Source organism: Mustelus asterias, unplaced genomic scaffold, assembly GCF_964213995.1.
Source record: "Mustelus asterias unplaced genomic scaffold, sMusAst1.hap1.1 HAP1_SCAFFOLD_841, whole genome shotgun sequence".
Taxonomy (NCBI): domain Eukaryota; kingdom Metazoa; phylum Chordata; class Chondrichthyes; order Carcharhiniformes; family Triakidae; genus Mustelus; species Mustelus asterias.
The window spans coordinates 111501-125000 of NW_027590787.1; the positions used below are offsets into that span (position 1 = coordinate 111501).

Consider the following 13500-nt stretch of genomic DNA (forward strand, 5'->3'; position numbering starts at 1 on the left):
CTATTACCTCTGACATTTCTTTCAATACCCTGGGATGCATTCCATCCGGACCCGGGGACTTATCCACCTTCAGTCCCATTAGTCTACCCAGCACTGCCTCTCTGGTAACATTAATTGTATTAAGTATTTCTCCTGCTGCCAACCCTCTATCGTTAATATTTGGCAAACTATTTGTGTCCTCCACCGTGAAGACTGACACAAAAAACTTATTTAAAGACTCAGCCATATCCTCATTTCCCACTATTAACTCCCCCCTCTCGTCCTCCAAGGGTCCAACATTCACTCTAGCCACTCTATTCCTTTTTATATATTTATAAAAACTTTTACTATCATTTTTTATATTAATTGCTAGCCTAGCTTCATAGTCTATCCTTCCTTTCTTTATCGCTTTCTTAGTCTCTCTTTGTTGTTTCTTAAATTTTTCCCAATCACTTGTTTCTCCACTATTTGTGGCCACTCTGTACGCAGCTGTTTTTATTTTAATACTCTCCTTTATTTCCTTCGTTATCCACGGCTGGTTCTCCCTTTTCTTACAATCCTTGTTTTTTGCTGGAATATATTTTTGCTGAGAACTGAAAAGGATCTCCTTAAAAATCCTCCACTGTTCCTCAGCTATCCTACCTGCCAGCCTGCTCTCCCAGTCTACCTTAGCCAATTCATCCCTCATCCTATCATATTTCCCTCTGTTCAAACAGAGGACACTGGTTTGGGACCAAACTTTCTCCTCTTCCATCTGAATCAGAAATTCGACCATATTGTGGTCACTAGACCCAAGAGGGTCCTTCACAATAAGATCCTTAATTCTACCTACCTCGTTACACAATACCAGATCCAAAATAGCTCGTTCCCTCGTCGGTTCCGTAACATGCTGTTCAAGGAAACTATCCCGACAGCATTCTAAGAACTCTTCCTCCATTCCACCCTTACCGACTTGAGTCTGCCAGTCAATGTGCATGTTGAAGTCCCCCATGATTATTGCCATTCCGTTTTTACACGCATCCCTTATCTGCTTGTTTATAGCCCTCCCTACCTCAACATTATTATTTGGGGGCCTATATACCACACCTACTAGTGTCTTTCTCCCTCTACTATTCCTCATCTCTACCCATAATGATTCCACGTTTTGTTCCTCAGAGCCTATGTCATCCCTCAGTACTACCCTGATATTATCTCTTATTAATAGCGCGACCCCACCACCTTTTCCTTCCTGTCTATTCTTCCTAAACGCCTGATACCCCTGGATATTCATCTCCCAGTCCTGGTCACCTTTCAGCCACGTTTCTGTAATGGCCACTAGATCGTACCCACTCGTGCTGATTTGCACCATCAACTCATTTACCTTGTTCCGAATGCTTCGTGCATTCAGGCAAAGTGTCCTTATTCCAGCTTTTATCTGGACCCGCTTTGATGAGTCGCGAACACCCTCTCCCTCTACTCCCTTATCTAAATTACCGCCTTCATTCACTTGCACCCTCTCCTCTACCATTAATTTTGTAATTCCCCTTACCCCTGCATCCTCCACCCCATCAATTAGTTCCTTGATCCTAGTCAACTCTTCTAGCTCCCCTCCCCCCAACCTATCTAGTTTAAATTCTCCCCAGTAACCTTAGCCAACCTACCGGCCAGGATATTGGTCCCCGTGTGATTCAAGTTCCACCCGTTTTTTGTATACAGATCACCCCTGCCCCTAAAGAGGTCCCAATGGTCCAGGAACCTGAATCCCTGCCCCCTGCACCAGTCCCTCAGCCACACATTCATCTTCCACCTCACTCCATTCCTGCCCTCACCTTCCCGTGGCACAGGCAGTAATCCTGAGATTACTACCTTTGCTTTCCTCTTTCTCAGCTGTCTCCCTAATTCCCTGTACTCCCTTTTCATGACCCCTTCTCCCTTCCTACCCACATCAGCGGTACCAATATGTACCGCTACCTCAGGCTCCTCTCCCTCCCACCTCAGGATTTCCGGGACGCGACTAGCGACATCCTGGATCCCGGCCCCAGGGAGGCAGACCACCATGCGAGAATCCCGCCTACCTCCGCAGAAACGCCTGTCTGTCCCCTTCACCATTGAGTCCCCGATTAATACCGCCTTCCTCCTCTTTTCCTTAGCCCTCTGAGTTACAGGGCTGGACTCCACTGCGGAGACACGGCCACTGCTGCTTCCCCCAGGCGGGCTGTCCCCCCCAGCAGTACTCAAGCAGGAGTACTTGTTGTGCAGGGGCAAATCCACTGGGGTGCTCTCAACCACCCTAGCCTTACCCTTCCTGGCCATCACCCACTTGGCCTCCTCCCGTTGCCCTGGTGTGACCACCTGATGATAGCTCTTGTCTATCACCTCCTCATTCTCCCTCATCAGCCTAAGATCCTCGAGCTGCAGTTCCAGCTCCCTAACACGGTCCCTCAGGAACCGCAGCTCGACACACCCCTCACAGATGTGGATGTCCGGGAGGCCAGATGCCTCCAGGACCTCCCACATCCTACACTGGGAACAACACACTGGTTTCACACTCATACTGGACACTTTATGTCAAGTAAGACAGTGAAAAGTTAATAAGAGTGTAAGGAAACAAAAACTCACCCCTGCTCGTCCAAGCCCTGTGAGCCAAAGCCCTGACAGCTCACTCAACTTCCCACTCACTCTGCTGCCCGCTACGATGCTGCCCGCTGTATACTTTGGTGCGCTTTTAAACCCTCCAAAAACTTCCCCAGGCCTCTCCTGGCCCGACTTCCGGTTTTGAAAAAAACCTCCGATTTTAAACCCAAAATTAACTGAAAAAATAAAGAATTAATTAAAGTCAGAAAACCCACTCTCTTACCCTCAGCCTGCTCCTGGGAACAAATCCCTGATATTAACAACTGATATTAAACCCAAACAACTGAGATTAAACCCAAACAACTGATATTAAACCCAGAACAACTGAGATTAAACCCAGAACAACTGATATTAAACCCAAACAACTGAGATTAAACCCAAAACAACTGAGATTAAACCTAAACAACTGATATTAAACCCAAACAACTGAGATTAAACCCAGAACAACTGATATTAAACCCAAACAACTGATATTAAACCCAAACAACTGAGATTAAATCCAAACAACTGATATTAAACCCAAACAACTGAGATTAAACCCAAATAACTGATATTAAATCCAAACAACTGAGATTAAACCCAAACAACTGAGATTAAACCCAAACAACTGAGATTAAACCCAAACAACTGAGATTAAACCCAAATAACTGATATTAAATCCAAACAACTGAGATTAAACCCAAACAACTGAGATTAAACCCAAACAACTGAGATTAAACCCAAACAACTGAGATTAAATCCAAACAACTGAGATTAAATCCACAACAACTGGGATTAAACCCAAACAACTGAGATTAAACCCAAACAACTGAGATTAAATCCAAACAACTGAGATTAAATCCAAACAACTGAGATTAAATCCAAACAACTGATATTAAACCCAAACCACTGAGATTAAATCCAAACAACTGAGATTAAACCCACAACAACTGAGATTAAACCCACAACAACTGGGATTAAACCCAAACAACTGAGATTCAATCCAAACAACTGAGATTAAACCCACAACAACTGAGATTAAATCCAAACAACTGATATTAAACCCAAACAACTGAGATTAAATCCAAACAACTGACATTAAACCCAAACAACTGAGATTAAACCCAAACAACTGAGATTAAACCCAAACAACTGAGATTAAACCCAAACAACTGAGATTAAACCCAAACAACTGAGATTAAATCCAAACAACTGACATTAAACCCAAACAACTGAGATTAAACCCAAACAACTGAGATTAAACCCAAACAACTGAGATTAAACCCAAACAACTGAGATTAAACCCAAACAACTGAGATTAAATCCAAACAACTGAGATTAAATCCACAACAACTGAGATTAAATCCAAACAACTGAGATTAAACCCAAACAACTGAGATTAAACCCAAACAACTGAGATTAAATCCAAACAACTGACATTAAACCCAAACAACTGAGATTAAACCCAAACAACTGAGATTAAACCCAAACAACTGAGATTAAACCCAAACAACTGAGATTAAATCCAAACAACTGAGATTAAATCCACAACAACTGAGATTAAATCCAAACAACTGAGATTAAACCCAAACAACTGAGATTAAATCCAAACAACTGAGATTAAATCCACAACAACTGAGATTAAATCCACAACAACTGGGATTAAACCCGAACAACTGAGATTAAACCCAAACAACTGAGATTAAACCCAAACAACTGAGATTAAACCCAAACAACTGAGATTAAACCCAAACAACTGAGATTAAATCCAAACAACTGAGATTAAATCCACAACAACTGGGATTAAACCCGAACAACTGAGATTAAACCCAAACAACTGAGATTAAACCCAAACAACTGATATTAAACCCAAACAACTGAGATTAAACCCAAACAACTGATATTAAACCCAAACAACTGAGATTAAATCCAAACAACTGACATTAAACCCAAACAACTGAGATTAAATCCAAACAACTGAGATTAAATCCACAACAACTGAGATTAAATCCACAACAACTGGGATTAAACCCGAACAACTGAGATTAAACCCAAACAACTGAGATTAAACCCAAACAACTGAGATTAAATTAAATTAAATTAAACTGTACAGGTCGCACCTGCCCCTAAAGAGATGAAGAGTAATTTCTTTACTCTAATGGCAATGAATCTTTGGAATTCTCTAACTCGGAGTTATGGGTGCTCCTTTGTTGAATAAATATAAGGCTGGAGCAGACAGATTTGTGGTGTCATAAAATTAGGGGATATGGGGGTGGGTGGGAAAGTGAAGATAAAGCCCAGGATCAGTCAGGATTGGACTGAGTGGCAGAGCAGGCTTGAGGGGCCAAATGGCCTCCTCCTGCTCTTATTTCTTATGTTCTTCTATCTTGTGAACTGCGAGTGTTCATTAGCAGAAAAGCCGGAAAAATATTCAAAGTGAAGCAGGGAGAGGAAGATGAATCCATGGGAAGACAGAGAGTTGAGAATCTGAGAGATAGGCCAGACAACAAGGTGAGTTTCAAACCGTTCCAGGGTGGTTTTAGCTCCTAATTCGATAATCTGGACATCTCTCCAAAAGAAACAGATTTGAAACATTGTGGTCAAGTATTTTGAGATTTATTAAGCACACATTGCATACATTTACACACCCACTTAACTGAGAAACCCACATGTGATGGTGATGGGCTCGAACACGTTACAGTTCCCAGCTGAATAATCAGTTAAACAGACACTTTGCAATCAAAACCCTCGTGATTTTCTCCTGTTTCTTCCGAGGCTTTTCTGAGGCATAGGTTTGGGTTTGTGAAAGCCCATTAATGAGAATCTGATAGACCTGATCGTGTAAAGAAAAAAACAGAAAAAGACAAGCTGTACAGACTCGGCAGGTCAGGCAGGAACTGCGGAGTGAAACACAGTTAATGTTTCAGCTCAAAAGCCAGCACATTGACTCGAAATACTAAATTTTACTGATCTCCACAGACGTTGTTTTGCTGAGAGTGCATCCTTGGCAGGATTTTCCTGTGATTTTAGTCCTAATCATATCTTGCTCACATGAGCAGCCTGGGAATGGAGGGATACAAACGATTGGTCTAGTTGGACCAAGGAGCGGCACAGGCTTGGAGGGCCGAAGGGCCTGTTTCCTGTGCTGTACTGTTCTTTGTTCTTTGTTACACTTTTACATCTTCACAATGGGACCAACAGGGACCGTTCACCGGTTCTATGAATCGAATGGAGTGAAGATACAAACATATTGCTTCCTGCTCCACCAGCAGTATCACTACTCCAGATAAGGAGGATCTGATTGGAGCCAGCATATATCAATTTGGTTAATAAAGCTGATGTAATTTCTTCTTTCACTGGGTTCGTGAGATCAGTTGTCAAATATTTCACTTTTCATACACTCACTTCCTATTCTATAGATAAAACAATAAGCCTGTATTCTATTCTGTACCGACCAACATCAACCTGTCACAACCTTCAGAAAAAGGATGATATCTCCCCAGAATTTAGCTTGGATTAACAGTGGTCTGTTTGCCCATTCACAGGGGGCCCATTCTCAGGGGGCTCCACACAGATCATTCTCTCATTAAGCAGAAAGTTAAAAATGGTCAATGTTGGGTCAATCTCTGTCCAACAGCCCAGTAGTCAGTATTTTCAAATTGAGGGTATGTTTCCCTATTTAACAAAGCAAAAGCTAAAGTTCCCACAATCCTGTCACATGAAGAAGAATCAATAATGATGTAACAGTAGCACACAGCGAGCAATGAATCCTTTGCTAGCTACTTAACATTGTAAGGCAGGACGATTAGTGAGCAAAGCTGTCAAACACACAGGCCATCATGCGCTGACTGATACAATCCATCACCAACAATCTTCTGGAGTAAGCCACAGCCGAGAGTTAATCATCTGCAATACTCAAATGAAGATCCACATCCGGAAATCGATTCTTGAGTGACAGCTGCAGCTATATCACAGACAGGAGACATAATTCATATTGCAGTGAGGGTGCAGGGAAATTGTGAAGTAGAGTTTGGGGACAAAAAGTCACATTCACTGCCAATCACTGTCTGGAACTGCACTGGCCATACGGAACAGGTGACATTGCTTCCAACGTTTGTAGTGAAAATGGGACTGGAGAAATGAGTTCAGTGAGGGAGCGAGAGAAGCAAAGGGGAGACTGGATGAAGCAAAGAAAAAGACAGAGAAATAGAGATGGGCACAGAAAGAAAAGGGAGAAAAAGAAAGAGCAGGACAGACTCAAGGAAAAGAGAGAGAGGGAGGGATGGAGACAAAGCAAGTGGCCGAGTAAGACAGAAGGTGAGAAGAGAGAGAGACAAACATTGAAGGTCGGAGAGAGAGAGATGACAAGAGATCAAGACAGAGAGAGAGAGAGAGTTAGCAAGAAATTGAGAGGGAGACAGAGGACAGACATTGAGGCAGCAACAGAGATGGATAGAGGGAGAAAGAGAGCAAAGGAAAGAGAGAGGAAGACAGAGAGAGAGAGAGAGGTGATCTTGGGGTCAGCAGAGCAATGTGAGGTTGTTTCAGACTTTCTTTGCCCTCAATCTGTGAGGGGTTTGGACCAATGGGACTGGACTGTGACAATGCTCCCCACTTCAGCTACACTATAGAGGTTCAGACACCAACGCAGGAACAGGAGGAGGCCACTCGGCCCTTCAACAGGAGGGTGGTCTGGATAATACAAGGATAATCAGCAGGATAGTGAAGCTGCTTTTAATCTGACATGGAGCTCCTGATCTGTGAATTCAGAGTGAGAGGCAGGAATTGATGTCACCAATATTTAATCTCCAAACAGATTCTCACCTCAAGAATAATGTTCTGCATCACTTCAACACCAACATGTCCCATGAATTTAATCACCAATTTAATCTGCGTGCCGCCAATGCCTAAAGACAAAAATCACAATTTTAGAAGGTTAAACACACTCAGCAACCACACTCTGGTGCCTGTTAGGGACACTGAGGGAGCATTTAGCATGGCCAATGCAACTAAGCAACACGTCTTTCAGACTGTGGGAGGAAACTGGAAGGAAAGCACCCAAAGGAAACCCACGCAGACATGGGGAGAATGTGCAGACTCCGCGCAGACAGTGACCCAAGCTGGGAATCGAACCCGTGTCCCTGGCGAGGCAACAATGCGAACCACTGTGCCTCTGAGATACAGGAAAATGAGAGTGTGTGAGGGAGAGATACAACAAACTACAGAAAATGTGTGAGTGTGAGGAACAGATACAGCAAGATACAGAGAATGTGAGAATGAGAGAGAATGATGCTGCCGATATATGGAATGTGAGCGAGAGAGGGATACTGCCAGATATCTATATATGTATATATACATATATATATGGGATCAGAGGTGAGCTGGCAAGGTGGAAACAGAATTGGCTCAGTCATAGAAGACAGAGGGTAGCAGTGGAAGGGTTTCTGAACGGAGGGCTGTGACAAGTGGCGTTCATCAGGGATCAGGACTGGGACCTTTGCTGTTTGTAATATATATAAATGATTTGGAGGAAAATGTAACTGGATTGATTAGTAAGTTTGCGGACGACACAAAGGTTGGTGGGTTTGCGGATAGCAATGAGGACCATGAGAGGACACAGCAGGATATAAATCGTTTGGAGGCTTGGGTGGAGAGATGGCAGATGGAGTTTAATCCGGACAAATGTGAGGTAATGCATTTGGGAAGGTCTAATACAGATGGAAAGATACAGTAAATGGCAGAACCATGAAGTGTATTGATAGAGGGATCTGGGTGTACAGGTACACAGGTCACTGAAAGTGGCAATGCAGGTGGAGAAGGTAGTCAAGAAGGCATACGGCATGCTTGCCTTCATCAGCCGGGGCATTGAGTTTAAAAATTGGCAAGTCATGTTGCAGCTTTATTAAACCTTAGTTGGGCCGCACTTGGAATATCGTGCTCAATTCTGGTCGCCACACTACCAGAAGGATTGGAGGCTTTGGAGAGGGTACAGAAAAGATTTACCAGACCGTTGCCTGGTACGGAGGGCATTACCTATGAGGAGAGGTTGGAGAAACTTGGTTTGTTCTATTTGGAATGACGGAGGTTGAGGGGCGACCTGATAGAAGTCTACAAGATTATGAGAGGCATGGACACAGTGGATAGTCAGAAGCTTTTTCCCAGGGTGGAAGAGTCAATTACTAGGGGGCATAGGTTTAAGGTGCGAGGGGCAAGGTTTAAAGGAGATGTACGAGGCAGGTTTTTTACACAAAGGGTGTGGGTGCCTGGAACTCGCTGCTGGGGTTGTAGTGGAAGCAGATACGACAGTGAGTTTTAAGAGGCGTCTGGACAAATACATGAATAGTATGGGAGTAGAAGGATATGGTCCCCAGAAGGGTAGGGGGTTTTAGTTCAGTTAGGCAGCATGGTCGGTGCAGGCTAGGAGGGCCGAAGGGCCTGTTCTTATGCTGTAATTTTCTTTGTTCTTTGTTCTTTCTTTGACATAGAGAATGTGTGCTTGTGAGAAATACAACAAGCTAGAGAGAATATGTCTCTGTGTGAAAGGGAGATACAGCAGAATATAGCGAATGTGTGTACAAAAGAGTGAGTATAAAGAGCTTGGTAGGAAGTTAAAAAGCAGGACCCCAGGGGTAGTAATCTCAGGATTGCTACCTGTGCCACGTGCCAGTGAGGGTAAGAGTAGGATGCTCGGGCGGATGAACACGTGTGGCTGAGGAACTGGTGCAGGGGGCAGGGTTTCAGATTTCTAGATCATTGGGACCTCTTCTGGGGCAGTTGGGACCGGTACAAGAGAGACGGGTTACACCTGAACTACAAGGGGACCAATATGCTTGCAGGGAGGTTTGCTAGTGCTATTGGGGAGGGTTTAAGCTAGATTTGCAGGGGGATGGGAACCAGAGTGCCAGAGCAGGTAGTGGAGCGGGGGTGAAAATAAATGATGTTAATAGTTCATGCAAAATCACAAATAGAAGGGTTGTGTCTGGTGGTAATAATCTTCTGAGGTGTGTCTATTTCAATGCCAGGAGTATTGTGGGGAAGGCAGACGAGCTGAGGGCGTGGATTGACACATGGAATTATGACATTATAGCCATTAGTGAAACTTGGCTACAGGAGTGGCAGGACTGGCAGCTCAATGTTCCAGAGTTCCGATGTTTCGGACGTGATAGAGGCAGAGGGATGAAGGGTGGCATTGCTAGTCAGGGAAAATGTTACAGCAGTGCTCAGGCAGGACAGATTAGAGGGCTTGTCTGCCAAGGCCATATGGGTGGAGCTGAGAAACAGGAAAGGTATGACCATGTTAATGGGGTTGTATTATGGACCACCCAATAGTCAGCGAGAATTGGAGGACCAAATCTGCAGAGAGATAGCAGACAACTGTAGGAAACATAAAGTTGTGATAGTAGGGGATTTTAATTTTCCACATATAGATTGGGACTCCCATATTGTTAAAGGTCTAGATGGGTTAGAGTTTGTAAAATGTGTCCAGGAACATTTTCTAAATCAATAAATAGAGGTACCAACTAAAGAGGATGCAATATTAGATCTCCTATTCGGAAACAAAGAACAAAGAACAGTACAGCACAGGAAACAGGCCCTTCGGCCCTCCAAGCCTGTGCCGATAATTGGTCCAACTAGACCATTCATTTGTATCCCTCCATTCCCAGACTGCTCATGTGACTATCCAGGTAAGTCTTAAACAATGTCAGCGAGTCTGCCTCCACCACCCTACTTGGCTGTGCATTCCAGGCTCCCACCACTCTCTGTGTAAAAAACGTCCCTCTGATATCTGGGTTATACCTTGCCCCTCTCACCTTGAGCCGTGACCCCTCGTGATCGTCACCTCCGACCTGGGAAAAAGCTTCCCACTGTTCACCCTATCTATACCCTTCATAATCTTGTACACCTCTATTAGGTCTCCCCTCATTCTCCGTTTTTCCAGGGAGAACAAGCCCAGTTTAACCAATCTCTCCTCATAGCTAAGACCCTCCATACCAGGCAACATCCTGGTAAACCTTCCCTGCACTCTCTCTAAAGCCTCCACGTCCTTCTGGTAGTGCGGCGACCAGAACTGGACGCAGTACTCCAAATGTGGCCTAACCAGCGTTCTATACAGCTGCAACATCAGACTCCAGCTTTTATACTATATACCCCGCCCTATAAAGGCAAGCATACCATATGCCTTCTTCACCACCTTCTCCACCTGTCCTGCCACCTTCAAGGATTCGTAGACTTGCACACCTAGGACCCTCTGTGTTTCTATAATCTTGATGGCTCTGCCATTTATTGTATAACTCCCCCCTACATTAGTTCTTCCAAAATGCATCACTTCGCATTTATCTGGATTAAATTCCATCTGCCATTTCACCGCCCAATTTTCCAGCCTATCTATATCTTGCTGTATTGTCCGATAATGTTCATCGCTATCTGCAAGTCCAGTCATCTTCGTGTCATCTGCAAACTTGCTGATAACACCAGTTACACCTTCTTCCAAATCATTTATATATATCACAAATAGCAGAGGTCCCAGTACAGAGCCCTGCGGAACACCACTGGTAAGGAGTTTAACAACACCAGGATAAAGTCCAACAGGTTTAATTGGTAGCAAAAGCCACACAAGCTTTCGGAGCCCCAAGCCCCTTCACAGCATGAACACCACTGGTCACAGAGCTCCAGCCGGAAAAAGACCCTTTGACTGCTACCCTCTGTCTCCTGTGGCCAAGCCAGTTTTCTACCCATCTAGCCACCTCTCCTTGTATCCCATCAGCCTTAACCTTCTTAACCAACCTGCCATGAGGGACTTTGTCAAATGCAAACTTTGCCAAACGAGTTAGGACAAGTGACCGAAGTGTGTGTAGGGGAACACTTTGGTTCCAGTGATCATAACGCCATTAGTTTCAACTTGATCATGGATAAAGATAGATCTGGTCCTCAGGTTGAGGTTCTAAACTGGAAAAAGGCCAAGTTTGAAGAAATGAGAAAGGATCTAAAAAGCGTGGATTGGGACAGGCTGTTCTCTGGCAAGGATGTGATTGGTAAGTGGGAGGCCTTCAAAGGAGAAATTTTGAGAGTGCAGAGTTTGTATGTTCCTGTCAGGATTAAAGACAAAGTGAATAAGGATAAGAAACCTTGGTTCTCGAGGGATATTGGAACTCTGATAAAGAAGAAGAGAGAGATGTATGACATGTATAGGCAACAGGGAGCAAATAAGATGCTTGAGGAGCATAAAAAGTGCAAGAAAATACTTAAGAAAGAAATCAGGAGGGCTAAAAGAAGACATGAGGTTGCTTTGGCAGACAAGGTGAAGGATAATTCTAAGAGCTTCTACAGGTATATTAAGAGCAAAAGGATAGTAAGGGATAAAATTGGTCCTCTTGAAGATCAGAGTGGTCGGCTATGTATGGAACCAAAAGAAATGGGGGAGATATTAAATGGGTTTTTGCATTCGTATTTACTAAGGAAACTGGCATGGAGTCTATGGAAATAAGGCAAACAAGTAGGGAGGTCATGGAACATATACAGATTAAAGGGGAGGAGGTGCTTGCTGTCTTGAGGCAAATCAGAGTAGATAAATCCCTGGGACCGGACAGGGTATTCCGTCGGACCTTGAAGGAGACGAGTGTTGAAATTGCAGGGGCCCTGGCAGATATATTTAAAATGTCGGTATCCACGGGTGAGGTGCCGGATGATTGGAGGATAGCTCATGTTGTTCCGTTGTTTAAAAAAGGCTCAAAAAGTAATGCGGGAAATTATAGGCCGGTAAGTTTGATGTCAGTAGTAGGTAAATTATTGGAAGGAGTACTAAGAGATCGGATCTACAAATATTTGGACAGACAGTGACTTATTAGGGAGAGTCAACATGGCTTTGTGCGTGGTAGGTCATGTTTAACCAATCTATTAGAGCTTTTCAAGGAGGTTACCAGGAAAGTGGATGAAGGGAAGGCAGTGGATGTTGTCTACATGGACTTCAGTAAGGCCTTTGACAAGGTCCCGCATGGGAGGTTAGTTAGGAAGGTTCAGTCGCCAGGTATACATGGAGAGGTAGTAAACTGGATTAGACATTGGCTCAATGAAAGATCACAGTAAGAGTTTTAACAACACCAGCAACAGGTTTATTTGGTAGCAAATGCCATTAGCTTTCGGAGCGCTGCTCCTTCGTCAGATGGAGTGGAAATCTGCTCTCAAACAGGGCACAGAGACACAAAATCAAGTTTTGTGTCTCTGTGCCCTGTTTGAGAGCAGATTTCCACTCCATCTGACGAAGGAGCAGCGCTCCGAAAGCTAATGACACTTGCTACCAAATAAACCTGTTGGACTTTAACCTGGTGTTGTTAAAACTTTGACTGTGTTTACCCCAGTCCAACGCTGGCATCTCCACATCAATGGAAGAAGCCAGAGAGTGGTTGTGGAGGATTGCTTCTCTGAGTGGAGGCCTGTGACTCGTGGTGTGCCACAGGGATCAGTGCTGGGTCCATTATTGTTTGTCATCTATATCAATGATCTGGATGATAATGTGGTCAATTGGATCAGCAAGTTTGCTGATGATGCAAAGATTGGAGGTGTACTGGACAGTGAGGAAGGTTTTCAAAGCTTGCAGAGGGATTTGGACCTGCTAGAAAAATGGGCTGAAAAATGGCAGATGGAGTTTAATGCAGACAAGTGTGAGGTATTGCACTTTGGAAGGACAAACCAAGGTAGAACATACAAGGTAAATGGTAGGACACTGAACAGTGCAGTAGAACAGAGGGATCTGGGAATACAGATACATAATTCCCTAAAAGTGGCGTCACAGGTGGATAGGGTCGTAAAGAGTGCTTTTGGTACATTGGCCTTTATAAATCAAAGTATTGAGTATAAGAGTTGGAATGTTATGGTGAGGTTGTATAAGACATTGGTGAGGCCGAATTCAGAGTATTGTGTGCAGTTTTCGTC

At 44.0% G+C, this 13500-nt stretch overlaps 1 protein-coding gene across 1 annotated transcript in view; it reads right to left on the reverse strand.

Annotated features, from left to right (window-relative positions):
• Positions 1–5171: 5171 nt before the first annotated feature.
• Positions 5172–13500, reverse strand: part of LOC144487521 (pancreatic secretory granule membrane major glycoprotein GP2-like) — a 53299-nt gene continuing 44970 nt past the window's right edge. The window contains exons 7-8 of the mRNA XM_078205605.1: positions 7396–7478; positions 5172–6535 (exon numbers count right to left, since the gene is read on the reverse strand). Coding sequence (XP_078061731.1) covers positions 6470–6535; positions 7396–7478 — 149 coding nt within the window. The 3' untranslated portion in view covers positions 5172–6469. The remainder of the gene's footprint in view (positions 6536–7395; positions 7479–13500) is intronic.